The following is a 15221-nucleotide window of genomic DNA, read 5'->3' as shown; positions in this document are numbered from 1 at the left end:
TCTGATTGCTCGAGTCAAGGCAACAATTGTTCCTTACTGAGTTATCCTTCCTCTGCTCGCTCCTATAACCATCGAAGCCTCTCCAATAGCCATCCAACGGCCGTAAACCTCCATACAACAGTCAGAATCCCATCAGCCAGCCTGCAGGGCTTCCTCTGCTAGATCCTACAGCTTTCAAAGCCTCTCCAACAGCCGTCCAGCAACCAAATCCATTCTGCAGTTGTCGAAATCCCTCTAGCTAGTCTGTAGACCCTCCTCCGCTTTAGTTGTCGAAATCCCTCTAGCTAGTCTGTAGACCCTCCTCCGCTTTTTATCATATTGATTGGACACTTCCTGCCACAAGCAACAACCAACTCTCTTATTCAGCCCTAAACGTGCAAAGGGTTTATGACAAAGTACAGAATGAAGATGTCTAGCTCTATTTCGGAGGTTATTTATGAATCAAAAACCAAGAATTTTATCCAAAAGGCTCTTGAACTCTTTACCTCTATCAAAAATCATAAACTCAATGATCATAACTTTCTTCAACGATTTCAATCTGTGTTTATGTATATGTGTGGAAAAGAAAAAGAAGAACAGCTTGAAGTATTAAAAAAAGTCAAAAATATAATTCAGAACAACACAATCCTCCAACAGCCGTCCAGCAACCAAATCCATTATGCAGTTGTCGAAATCCCTCTAGCTAGTCTGTAAACCCTCCTCCGCTTCTTATCATATTGATTGGACACTTCCTGCCACAAGCAACAACCAACTCTCTTATTCAGCCCTAAACGTGCAAAGGGTTTATGACAAAGTACAGAATGAAGATGTCTAGCTCTATTTCGGAGGTTATTTATGAATCAAAAACCAAGAATTTTATCCAAAAGGCTCTTGAACTCTTTACCTCTATCAAAAATCATAAACTCAATGATCATAACTTTCTTCAACGATTTCAATCTGTGTTTATGTATATGTGTGGAAAAGAAAAAGAAGAACAGCTTGAAGTATTAAAAAAAGTCAAAAATGTAATTCAGAACAACACACCAGTCTCATAACACACCAAGGTTATATATCATTCTCCCATCTCGCCATAATGAGATATTTAGGTCTTGGATCATATAGATTCAAAAGCTTATGATCATATGACAATGAGTAGAAACATCAATGCTCTAGTCAAATATTAAGAGGCTTTTACATCTAGACATTTCAGTCGTGCAAATAGATAAAAAAAAAATTACTGGAAAAGGAGATATGAAGCACTCGCAGAATATTACTTTCTTTTGTTTTATATGTTCCTCAGTTGAATTGTAATTTAATTTCAATCAATAAACTTATTATATGAAATATATAACTAAATTCCTTGCAAAATCTTATGAATTTCATGTGGTGGATTTGGAAAATGTAATTGACAGGCTAAAATGGAGGCTTATACCTGCTCAAAAAAAGTCTCTCTAACCATACAAGTAGTCTCACCTCCAAGTTTTCATCAAATCCCAGAGTCTGTTATGTCTCTGTCTGTCAAAAAAATAAGTCGTGTCATGGGTCATCCTAATTTTAATTATATTGCAAAATTGTATCATCATTCGTTTATAAAATAAAAAACCTAGTTCTTACGAATCCAAAATTTTTCAACTTGTCAAACACACTAGAAATGTTTATCTCATAATCCAATATAAACCCTCACACCTTTTTTTCATTATTCACGGTCATATGTAAGGGCCTTTAAAAGTAAGAATCTTAGGTAGGGCAAGTTGATTTGTCTCATTTATTGACGATCATACTAGAACTATTTGAGCATCCTAATGAAGGAGAAATCTAAAACAACCCAAATCTTCTAAATCTTTCATGACATTATTCAAACTCAATTACAATACAAAATTCTGATCCTGAAAATAAATAATGCAAAGTAATATTTCAACTTCATCCTCAGATCCTATCTTTCAAAAAATCGAATCATTCATGTGAGTTTATGTATTGATATCTCATAACAAAATAAGATTGTTAAGAAAAAGAACGAGCGTCTCCTTAATGTGTCCCGCACAATTATAATTTCTCATCAAGTTTAAAAATATTTCTGGGAGGAAGCAGTTCTTACTACGACATATCTTATCAATTGAATGCCTAGTGGGGTACTTAACTTTAAAAGGCCACTTCATGTTTTGATGAATACCTATCCCCACATCAAAGTTCCTCTTCAGTTGTACGACTTAAAATTTTTGGGCTTGTATTATTTGTTCACATCCATTCCCCAAATTATACAAAACTTGACCCTAAATTTATCAAATATATTTTTTCTTGGATATGCCTCCAGCAATAAAGGCTACAAGTGCTACTTGTCTATTATCAGAAAATACTATAACTCCACAGATGTCATTTTTTTTTTAAAAATTAATCATAATATCCCAAATCTGATGTTCAGGATAAGAGTGCAAATAAACATCAATTTTGGGATGCACATGATGACACCTACCTCACAACCTACTCATCTTCCACCCCGCTCTCTTATCCTTGTTGAGGATGTCCAACCAACCCAACCTAATGTCTATAACAAAGAACTTTGTGTGTACACAATGAGGAAGAACAAGCAGTGAACATGTAGAATACAACTTCCAAAAATAGAACTGTTCAAGCCAAAACTCGAGTTCACACACCTGAAAGTTCAGATGAAGAGTCTAGTACTCAAGAGTTATTCCCTTCCTCTTCTGGTGTTGATAACAAGAAAATTTGTACTAAAAATCCAATTCAAGAGTATGTAGTTTATGGGAAGCTATTGCCATCCTATAAAGCTTTTGCATCTAACATTGCTAGCATGCAGATGCCTAATCCATCCATAAAGCTCTTGAAAATCCAGAATGCAGGAAAGCAATTGAAACGAATATTGAAGCACTAAAGCACAATGACACATGAATTCTTATTAAACTTCCTCAAGATAAGAAGCAATTGGATGCAAAGTGAAGTTCAACATCACGTATAGAGTTGATGGTGGTATTGAAAAATTTAAAGCTATACTGGTTGCAAAAGGTTTCACTCAAGCCTCTAGGATTGACCAGAATTCTCCTTTAAATAACAGTTAATAAGTAGTGATAATTGCATCAACTTGACATAAAAAGATATCTTCCTGAATAATAATCTTGAAGAAAGTGTACATGAAAATGCCAACGAGACTTGAGAATGATACTAACAAACACCTAGTATGCAAACTCAAAAAATCTCAATATGGGCTTATGCAATCACCAATGGTATGGTTTAAAATGTTTGTTAAAACTATGAGATCTAAAAGATATTCTCAAGGTCAAGCTGATCATACACTGCTCATAAAACACACCATTGAGGTAAGATTGTTGCGCTAATAGTATATGTGGATGATATGATTCTTACTAACTATTATAAAAAAAATCTTAAAATCAAAGAAGTGTTTACCACTGAGTTTGAAATCAAGAACCTAGAAACTATGAGATGTTTTCTAGGTATGGAGGTAGCAATGCCAAGAAAGGTATCGTTATATCACAGAAATAATACATCCTAGATCTACTAAAGAGATAAATGATTGGTCGCAAATTTGTTAATACTCCAATAGATCCCAACAAAAAGTCTAATAAGGGAGAAGAAAGTATACCTGTGGATAAGAGATGATATCAAAGATTGGTAGGAAAACGCATCTACTTGTCACATACTAGGCTAGATATTACATACTATGTTAATATTATGAACCAACACATGGATAACCTAAATGAAGAGCATTTAGATATAGTGTATAGAATTATGAGGTTTCTCTAGAAGAATCTTGGTTATAGATTAATTTTTAACAAAACCATAAATATAGATGTAGAAGTCAACATTCATGCAAGTTGGGGTGGGGAACTCACTGACAGAAGGTCCACAGCAGATTATTGTTTATATTTATTAGGAAATCTGATTACATTGAGAAGTAAAAGAGCAAGTTATTATTTCTAAAAGCAGTGTAAAATCAAAATATAGGGCACTCGACTTAGGAAGGGATCTGATTCAAAAATTATTCAAGGGAATTTGAGTGTACATCCAATAGGCATATATAAATATTTTGTGACAGTCAAGTAGTTATCAACATTGTCAAATATCTTGTGCATCATGACAGGACCAAACATATTGAAATTGATAGAAACTTTTATCTCTAAAAATATTAATGGTGGAATTATATAGCCAAGCTACATTCCAACACACCGAGTTGTTGATATCTTCAACAAATCTCTTCCCTTAAGCACCTTCTTAGAGGTCAATACCAAGTTTGGTCTCCGCAATATCTACGACCCACCTTGAGGGAGAGTGCAAATTTAGGAAGGCCACGACCTCCTTTCTATGATGAGTTGGTTGACCACCCAAAGGATATTGGAAGACAGCTTTAAAAACTACTTGATTAATATTATTCTCTTCCTATTTATGTTTTTTTTTATGTTTGTTTCAGAATTATTTCATTTCAACATTTAGATTAGACATATTTTGCATTTTGTAGGATTGTAAATTAGGATGGACTGATTTCCCTATATATATACCTTATGTGTGAATAATGAAAGCAGGTAAGTACTCTTCCTCCCAAAATTTGTTTTCCAACATATATGATCACAAAATCCTCGAGGAATTGCATCAAAATCAAGAGATGCATAAACAATTTCGGAGCCTTGCAAAGACTGAATAACATCACCATTCGATTAAACAATCCATATTTAATTTTGAACATGAATTTTCATGAATCTTTTTATTGTACTCGGACTTGATGGTGGCTAGATTTTACATCATAACTTCGTGAAAATTTTGGAATGCCTCAATTGGCCTATCAAGTCATTCACTCTAGCAAAAGGATAATGATTTTTCACCATGATCATGTTCAATGCTTGTTAGCCTACACAAATTCATTAGTCATTGTTTTTCTTCAAAATCATCATGAATGGTGATTCACATAAAAGGCTGCTTGATTTTATGACTTCTTGTTGTTGCAATTCAACACTAGCTTCTTGACAATTTTATTCTTCAGAACCAAGTTCTGATAAATACCAATGTTCTGAGTGGGTTATTTTCATGCAACACAGCTCATTAAGGGGGTAATCATCTCAGCTCTTGGAAACTCTTGGTAGTCTCCCACTAATTGATGCACCCTTGGACCTCGTTTTCTGAGCGTCAAAGCTAATATTTTTCATGTCTTTCTATCAGGTAGTCTAGGTATCCCCTGAAAAAATAATATGTACATGTCTATCAGGCTTTTCCTATTAAACAAATAATAGGATGAATTACTAGCATGCGCTTATTGTTCAACTCACTTGTCCAACTGCCACCAAATCCAAAAATTGCTAAACCTTGCTCATATTTGGTCGAATATAATGTATAGATCTTATACACATGGGCTTCCAAAGATGATCCAGCAGATATCAAAAGAAACCACTTGACTAACCACCTTATTGATGTAATCCCGGGTGATAGAGTTGGCACAATATTATTGATAAATTTGTATTTCTCGAAATACATCTAAGTGTGTAAGAATATGAAAGAGACGTCATCTTGAAACCCAATCCTATGATCACGCCACTTGCCAAGTTCAAATTCTTTTGACTAAGTCAAAGATGGCAATAAGCACCTTATGCTTCAATTGGATCTGCAAAGGTGAATAGTTCCTTATGCTCAATAAAAACAGAAGCCAAGCTTGGCTCTTTCCACTTCAACAATGCCATAAAGGAAAAGCTCAAGTCCAATGGACTCACTGACACTCCAGTAGCAGTCTTTTTCCCTTGAAATCCTTCTTGAAATACCCCAAGAAGTGTTCCAACTAAACTTTTCAATACTACTTAATCGTGTCCTAGGAACTGGCAATTGATCACAATAGAGGTAATTTCTAGAAGAAGTTACCTTTGTCAGAACCCTTTCGATCTTCTTTTCTTGAAAGCCTTCATCTTCCATCTCTTATCATTAGAGGGTTTGCTATCTCAATACTTGCTCTTTTGTCAATAACCACGAAGAGCATACTTTTTTTATAAAGTTCCATGTCAAGGAAAAGAGTTCCTTGGAGATGCTAAAATGTGACACTGCTATTATCTTTTACAGCATGGAGATGCCTTCTGGCTCCACAAATTCTTTTGACTAAGTCAATGATGGAGATAAGCACCTTATGCTTCAATTGGATCTGCAAAGGTGAATAGTTCCTTATGCTCATTAAAAACAGGAGCCAAGCTTGGCTCTTTCCACTTCAACAATGCCATAAAGGAAACGCTCAAGTCCAATGGACTCACCGACACTCCAGTAGCAGTCTTTTTCCCTTGAAATCCTTCTTGAAATACCCCAAGAAGTGTTCCAACTAAACTTTTCAATACTACTTAATCGTGTCCTAGGAACTGGCAATTGATCACAATAGAGGTAATTTCTAGAAGAAGTAGCAAATTTACCTTTGTCAGAACCCTTTCGATCTTTTCTTGAAAGCCTTCATCTTCCATCTCTTATCATTAGAGGGTTTGCTATCTCAATACTTGCTCTTTTGTCAATAACCACGAAGAGCATACTTTTTTTATAAAGTTTCCTTGGAGATGCTAAAATGTGACACTGCTATTATCTTTTACAGCATAGAGATGCCTTCTGGCTCCCCAATTATCAGCGCTCATCTCTAGAACTCTCTTATTTAATCATGCACGGTCTAATTTTTATCGTTGTCACAAGCAATATCACTCCCTGTATTTGACAGGGCAAATTCTTAAATTTCTGCCAAGTTATGCTTTATCACTCATGACGGGGATAAGCGTTCCATCACGTCAACTCGCATTTGATGAATATGAGTTGAGCAAACAAAACCTTCTCTTTGGAGGAAAAGCCATAGAGATTGAAATAAATTTTGAGATGATCCACCTAGGCGTTGAGCTTCTAAGCTTAGATAGATCCATCAAAAGTAAGAGAATATTATTTGGATATTAAAATAAGTTAATTTGTATCCAAAATGCAAAATTAATTAATCTTTTATTGTCAGATTACTTAATTCCTACGTTTGGTTGATATAAGACTGCAATCATAAGCTCTTATACCTGTTTGATGTAGAAATCAAAATTTCGACTTCCTACTGCAGCTAAAATAAAGCAAAGTATGCTTTCAAACAAAACTAAATTAAGGATTCAAAAACCAACAGCCTCGAATAAAGCAAATAACTCCTCGTACTTATCCAAAAATTTCAATAGGGATTTGGAGACAAACATATCAAGTGAGCAAACAAATTATATTTAACAAAGATTTCTAATGCGTCACTTTCTAGCTAAAACCATTAAAAATTGTCAGCCGCCGAAATGGATATCCCGACGCCCGATTTTAAAAGATGTTTAATTTAATTTATATATATAATTTAGAAAAAGCAATATTTTAATTTTTGAAAATACAAGATCGAACCGATCTCATATCTGCAATAGTTTAAATGATCGAGCACAACCGCAAGCAATATATCTACCTCGAAGAATAGATACACAACTTGTTGGTAATGCTTGATTAAACAAACTAAGGAATTTATGACATCTATTTTAGCCTGAGAACCTTTTATTTTGACCGACAAGTTCCCCTACCTAATATAAAAAATTAGATAGGATTTATATTACCTGAGTTCTTAAAGCTCCCTATAGAGGCAATCTCCTATAGTTAATTACCTCTCAAAAGATTGAAGTCACTTAAAAGAACTCTCGATGATGATCAGAGATATCTATCTTCATGAATTCAAAGTTTCGGGTTTACAAGATTGGACAACAAAAAGTCAAGAGGGGAAAGTGACCAAATGGTAACATTTATTTCTGGAGTCGAAGGAAAGAAAAGTATAGAGTGTCACGGATCCTAAGAAAAACCTCGGTGACTTTCCAAACTATCCTATTGTTTGGCTTCAATTTTAAGAAATGTTATTTGATGTTTCATTCTGTCAATTTTATTATTTAGGACTTATATTTGCATGACGCAACATACAAATGGCCTAAAAGATATGAAGGTTTACGTCGTATTGAACAACAACATCGGAACCTAAAGCATGTTATGACTTAAATTGCACAACCCGACTGTGCAAAAAGCAGACTACCTCGAAGTTTTATGGTTTGTCATTTAAACTAAGGAAAGATATGTCGTTGTAGATCGTCATCCTCCACTTGATGCTACTCCGTCGTGTTACCCATGAAGACATGCTCCAAGCTCTAAATTATAGCGACTCCAAGTTTAGTTTGTGTTGTATTTGCAAGTATAATTATTGTTGGGTCTCAAGGGCCCAGTGTACCTCCTAACATATGTTTTACTGTTTTCTACCTAAGAAGTTTAGCTAGTGTCTTAATGTAAATAATGCAATAAAAAGAACGACAAATTGCATGAAACTTAAACAAATTGCTCGAAAGTTTGGTATAAAAAAGCGAGTAAAACAAAACTTATATGTGACATTAAAAATGTCCTCAATTGCCAGGAGTATTTGAGTGTAAGGCTCAAGCTCAAATCCTAGAGCATTGTGTTTCACTGTAGATTAATTCATTGAGGGAATTTCACTACTTGATTTAATTAAAAGGAATTTATGAACCACATCTTCTTGTATCCTTATGTTTAGTGTTTTAATCAACTTATGGACTGAGGTTAAGTGTTTAATTTATCATTCATTTGAAAATTAGTTAGAGGAACTCTCACCTATAGTGTGCTTCTAAAGTCTAAGAAGCCTATGCCTCTAACATGTGCGTGAGGTGATTTAAGGTGTTTGCTTTCAATGAAGTGTTTTCTAACTAATCCTCAAATATTTTTTAAGTGTTTTCCAAATGATTAAATCAGAAATCCCCATTTTTGACTTAACCATTATAATAAAAACAAATCAATGTAGAAGGAGGCCAACCCACTTCTAAAAAGAAATTAACAAAGCAGAGGGGCAAAATCGCAAGTAAATCAGCCTAAAAGCATTTAAATTCTTTCAAAATAATAATCAAATCAACCCCCAAAAGGTGTTTAAAAGCCTCCGAAAATCAACACTTAAAAATGCCCAAATCAATGTATAAAGTCTCCAAAAAACTTCTCAAATTGACACAAACAGAGAGCAGAAAACAGCCATGAAACGTGGTCAAAACCGCAGTACAAATGGGACACCAAATAGTTTCAAACATTCCCAAAACCGCGGCGAGGCGAGCTGTCATTTCCAAATTCAACTTATAAGAACAAGTGAACTACTAACAACATTTCTCAAAAAGCTAAAGGATAAACTAGCTGCTCCAGTTAAACCAGTGAACTATGCACTAATTAAACTCCAGAATACTTTACAGCTCTTCATTTCCACCGAAGCAAATTATTCACAGGAAGGTTCTTTGGATAAATATTCCTTTGCAAGCACTTCTTATCATCAAAGTTCCCCTAAGCTAATTCAAATGATATGAACAGCAAAAGGCAAAGTAATTAAATATTACAAGGACTCGCTAATCCTGAAAATCCTTTATAGCCAAATATCAAAATTCTTCTCATGTGAGTTGTATGATAAGAAAATCTGAAACAAATTTAAATCCCACATACATCTGCAAGCATTAAAGTGGCATACATGTAAGATCTCCTGAATATTCACACCTACCTATACATCAATTTTTACATTTATGCCACAAAAATCTTTCATGTGTATATACCGTCCAAATCTTTCATATTGCAAAAGAAATAATACCATTTCATGCATAGGGTAGAGGGTGGCACATATATTAGAATTAAAGTTTCAGTATTAGAAATGTAAATATATAAGAATTGGGTGATGGGTACGTAAATAAAAAAGCATATATGTCACTCATTGAAAGACCTTGTCTGAAATTTACGGCTTAAGCATTTGCAATCTTCTGGAATTAAAACTGTATCACTACCAGCCTTATCCTTCCATTCGACAGCTAGCAAGGGGCAGCTCTTGGCCCTCAATACCAAAGAAAGTGTTGGATTCTTATGCTTTAGTGTTCTATTCCATTAATAACTAATCCCACAACCACTGCAACTTGAATTCACAACAACAGAAATCATATATCTGAAAACCACATAGTGCTCATACTACTTGGTAAGTTAGTATGAAGGCCATATATTGACAAACAAAGACTTCCTGCTTGACTCGTACAAACATCCTCCATCACGCATTCTTTATTACAACAGTGACACCAAAACTAAAAGAAAAAGAAGTCAATTTAATGTCTGTTAAAGATTTCGGCACTGCCTGCACAAGTTATAGCCCCTCCAAAGCCTTAATCCAAATATTAAGCGAAGAAGGGGAAGCAGGTGGGGGAGAACAAGAAGGATCAATGCAACGAAATCGTCAAGGTCTTCCCCCCACCAACTCTATGATCGATGATCAAATTAAGGCTTAAAAGCTAAAGGTTAAACCAAGCATGTACAGAAAGTAGATCCTTGTCATTGCATCAAACACATATAGTAAAGAATTTATTAAGAGATATATCATGAATCTACTAAAGAAGAGCGAAGGGAAAAGAGTTACCTCTTGATGCTGGTTCAAAGAACACGAACCACAACAAAATCGGCAGCACCTCCACCTATCAAAGCTTTCTCAAGCTTTCCCAAAACAGAACACAGAACCCTAAAAGACCTCAAGCAAACACAAGATGAACAAAGCAGGGTGAACAAAACAGAGAAAATCCAACCAAAGAGATTAGAGGAAATTTTGGCAGCACCTCCCCCTCTCCCGATTTTTTTTCCAACCTCAAAACCTTCCCCCAAGAGGGGTTTTATAGCCAAAGGAGGATGAGAGCTTGCGTTGGCTTACCGAGGGAGGGAACCGAATGCGACAAGCACGGGTAAGGTGGCGACAAGGAGCGCAGAGGCGTGGGAGGAGAAAACCGAAGCGCAACAGAGGGAGCAGTTGGAAGCTTTTCGCAGGGCACGGAGAAGGGGACCTCGAGGACAAAGCCGCACGAAGAAGAGAAGTTTGCTGGAGTGAACTCGGCCCTAGGGTCTCACCTAGGCTGCGATCGAAGAAGGGGAGAAGGGGCGGGCTCGACTAGGGCTCCCGATCAGGAGAAAAGGATCGGGTGCGTGAGTCGCGCCTGGGCCGCGAACGGGAGAAGGGGCGGACGGGTTAGCGAATTAGGGATTTAGGAATTTCAAAATAAGGATTTTTTTTTCTTTACTTAAAAAGTGTCAAATTTCGTGCAACTTATTCTTGTGCGGCGTCCTAGCAAAATGTGTGTCCTTCCTAGCTAAAATTAACGTTCCGGACGCGATGGCACAGTCCGTTTCGTCATCTAGGGTCATTCGAAGAACCTCGTCGAAGATCGGGGCTAAAACGCATCAAATTCGATTTTCATCAAAATTTTAATCCGCAATCAATTTTTTCAAAAATTTTATTTAAGTTTTCGACAAATAACAGTGCAAATGGTGTGAATTGTAGTGATCGAACGTGTCGACTCTCCGAATCGTGAAGCTTGTGCGCGCGAAGTTGGAAATTGTGCAAAAGACAAGCATAGGGCTTAATGACCCTATAAGAACTCCTTTTGGGTTTCCTCATGTTGGTTTCAACCCCCTTAGTGCTAGAGGCCGATACCACACATGCGAAACTCCAAAAGGGTAAAGAGGCAGGTTGGATTTCTAAATGAGGCGGGTCTCATTTCTAAGGATTTAAGATAGTCAAAGAGAAAACCATAAGACTAGACCCTAAATCCTAAGAGAAAAACTAGGTCTCACAAAAAATGAGGTCAACAGCACTCAACAATTAAAAACTTAAAATTTTTTATTCAAGCTAAAAGATGTGAATTACATGCCACAGACCAGTACTTAGAACCCTCTCATAACATAAGTCAGCATAAGAACAGATCTCAATCTTTTATACTAACCAAAATTTATATTTTAAATTCTCCAAAACAATCAACTCCATGCAATTTATAAATCCAAAAAACATGTGTAAAACAATGTTCCCATCTCTCTCAAGTTCAAGCACATGCAAAATACGTTTAAACACAGCCAGAGATTGAGGTGTTCACAAAAATCCCACTTGCACTTTAATTTTTTAAATAAACAAAGGATAAAGTTTGAAAGCAGAAAAAGCCTCACATCCCGCACAGGAAGAGCATGTCAAGCACATCCTGCAGTAGCAAAAAGCAGCAAGCCTAGCCAAACTGTACGTCATAGACATCCTTTTTTAAAATAAATAGTGCCAATGAATCACAACATTAAAAGTTCATCCAATTTATGCTTTGATTGTGAATTTGGAACAATTTATCTTAGATTTTTCACCTATGTTTAAATTTCTTCCTCTCCATTCCCTAACAAGACAACACAACCAACTCCAACTAAAGCAAATGTTACAACTACAGATAGCATTCCATTAGGTTACCTGCTTGCCAAGGTATAGAAGACCAAGAGCTACAGGAAGCAAGCGAGTAAGGGGTTCACCCAATTCAGTTTCACTGCGCTCCATTATTGCCAAAATGATTGTTTGAGCGATATCTTCATTGCAGGAACCAACATGGACAAGCCCCAATGTAATGGCAGAAAATACAAGGACCTCCAGGGGTGACTTTGAATCTCCCAGAATGCTAGTAAGGCGGACTCTTAGCTGGCAAAGAGGAAACAGATCAACAAGGGCAAAAATAATAAAAATAAATAAATATAATTTTATAGGAGATGCCAAGGAATTCTACGTCATCTTTGTTTGTCCCGGCATATGCAATGCCAAGACCCAAAATTGCCCCAATTCTGATAATTGTATCATCTTTTTCAATGAAATCGCCTAAAAGGGCTAATGCCTGCAAAGCATAGTTGATAAACAAGAAGCAATTGAAAATGGGTGCATATGGCAAAATAATGTTAATGTACGTTAAGATCCAAGAAAGAATATATTGCATTGAGCATAATGATAGTAATAGAAGACATTAGAGAGAATAAGTTATAAAAGAGCATCGCTCATTTGAAAACACCATACAGGATCACAATCATTTCTGATGCCACAGTTGACAATGCCAACACCAAGCAAAGCTCCCGCAACAACATGATTATCATTGCTGTGAAGAAACTTGTCGAGTTGTACTAGACCAGAGTCAACATCCCACAACAAAATCATCCCCTACAAGAGGTAACAAAAACTCAAGTTTCACATAAAATATTAAAATGTAGAAAACTAGTTTTAAAATACGAAAGAGCATATAATACCAAACTTGCAACTGCACTGGCTTTTCCATGATCCTTATTTCTGAACAGCCAACCACTTGGTCCACTTAAGGAATCAGAGGGGACAGTCATCAATTTATCCTGTGGAAATAATAAGATCATACAGCTGAAAATTAAAGTGAGCCATTCCAGCACAGTCGTGCATTATTCTATCAGTGATTACCTGTCCAAAACCTGCATTCACAAATGCATTCACAAAAGTAGCAGCCAGATTCTGCCGGGCAGAGTCAAGGCTGGAACTTGCACTTGCTCGTCCATCAATCAAGTGTGCCTTACAGAAATGAAAATGTATATCAATCAAATTTACAGCATTCCAAAGAATTAAACATGTGCTCATACGCATACATAGCAGGCATGCTATTTCCCGTATTTTACATCACATGTCGGAGCTTCTTAATAATAAGCATAAATGAATTTACATTCTACAGTGAAAACTTCCTTTATAACTAGTGCTCGACTTTCTTAAAGCATACAGAAAATACAAAACAGCTGAGCATGAAATTTCTTTAACCAAGCATTCAACCCTGCAACAACTGAAATAAGCGTATTCCAGCATTTCCTAGAGGACTTGAAGCTGAAAAACGTTGAATGTGTTCAATGACTTAAATATCATATATATTACAAAAGGACAGCTCTATGAGCTCATGCAGATGCACTCTTCCATGCCAAAAAAGAAAAATTTACATCTGTTTCAACTAACAGAGAACTACCCCAACATCTTATCAAGCAAATACCACAAAAATGTACGTGAAGATAGACAATTATTATACCTTATATATGTCTTCTGGAGATTTTGGTTCCATAACCTCAATATCACGAGCAAGAGTCAGATAGCCTTCACTTAATTTACCATTGTTTGCAATATCTTGCAAGGCCTCTTTTTCCTTTTCATCTGGAACCCATTCTTCATCCAGCTCCAGTGCTAAACCCTAAATTCACAACCGTGGAATCAAGCATTAAAAGGTATTAAAAGATAATACAAATAAATAAATAATAAAAAGCTGCCATAATGACGGCAATATATTTTTATATGTTGATGAGCACAATAAGGAATGACTGGCATTCACAATCATCCAACTGCCTACATCTCACCATTTCAAATTAAGCAAAATAAATATATTCCCAATGGCACACAGTGTAAAATGTTGCAATTAGAAAATTTTTTTAAGTATGAATAATGATTTTGTGCATACTTACATGACGTGCACAAATGTAAGAGAATTGCTTCTTCAGTAGGGGGTCATTTGTCGATGTATATATTTGTTTGACATACTGCACACGATGAAACCAAGTATGATGGAACAAGAAGACTAAAAAACCACGCTCTATCTATTCTACTATGAAAGGTAGGAGCACAAAAGAGCAAATGAATGGAGATATTAACGTTTTCTATTTTAATATTTTTATTTTTTTCAATTAATGGACATATTGACGTTAAACCTGAATATTGTCCAGCAGAAGTGCAATCCGAAGGGAGCTTGCAAGATCTTCAAACTTCATATAAATTGTATATGCTATATCTAGTGCCAAAACGTCATCTGGACTCGGTAGGTAACTGCAGGGTTAAAAAGTCAAGGAAATATACTTTCACATGAATACAAAATCTTCTGCGCATGCTAGATGATAAAATTTTATTAAATTGAGAAAGATATTAAATTTCATCAAAAAATCCACGCAGAGTTAGTTGGGGATTCACTGAATGCATTAATCCCTTTATAAGTCTTTATTAAATTCACAAAGACTGCATTGTTCCTATTTAGACTTTCTATCCCCGTTCATGATATTTTTTATTTTTTTTTTCAGGTCACTGGGATCATGTGTTTCTGTCCAAATGAAGGAACACGTAGCAAAATCTATGATAAACATTGGAAATGAAGAGTTTTATAATATGATAAAACATCTTCACGTGCAAGTCTCAAGTTATGAGAGATTTATACAGAAGTAATAAAGAAGCGTGACTCAAGACAATTTTGCATTTCTGCCAATGCACTAACCTGGAAGAACTGGTAAGGTATAAGCATGTTCTCTTGTAATTTGTAGAGTCAACATGTTCAACCAACAGATCAAGGTCTTCAACCTGGATTCAAAAAGAGAAATTGTTC

At 35.7% G+C, this 15221-nt stretch overlaps 1 protein-coding gene across 1 annotated transcript in view; it reads right to left on the bottom strand.

Moving 5' to 3' along the window:
- Positions 1-15221, bottom strand: part of LOC110033676 (26S proteasome non-ATPase regulatory subunit 2 homolog A-like) — a 39702-nt gene that overhangs the window by 5992 nt on the left and 18489 nt on the right. Inside the window, exons 10-18 of the mRNA XM_020737731.1 lie at positions 15114-15196; positions 14560-14674; positions 14317-14391; positions 13890-14048; positions 13283-13390; positions 13102-13200; positions 12875-13015; positions 12594-12698; positions 12287-12508 (exon numbers count right to left, since the gene is read on the bottom strand). Of these exons, the coding sequence (XP_020593390.1) occupies positions 12287-12508; positions 12594-12698; positions 12875-13015; positions 13102-13200; positions 13283-13390; positions 13890-14048; positions 14317-14391; positions 14560-14674; positions 15114-15196 (1107 nt within the window). The remainder of the gene's footprint in view (positions 1-12286; positions 12509-12593; positions 12699-12874; positions 13016-13101; positions 13201-13282; positions 13391-13889; positions 14049-14316; positions 14392-14559; positions 14675-15113; positions 15197-15221) is intronic.

Source organism: Phalaenopsis equestris, unplaced genomic scaffold (assembly GCF_001263595.1).
Source record: "Phalaenopsis equestris unplaced genomic scaffold, ASM126359v1 Scaffold001252, whole genome shotgun sequence".
Lineage (NCBI taxonomy): Eukaryota > Viridiplantae > Streptophyta > Magnoliopsida > Asparagales > Orchidaceae > Phalaenopsis > Phalaenopsis equestris.
This window is presented reverse-complemented; position numbering and strand designations above follow the sequence as displayed.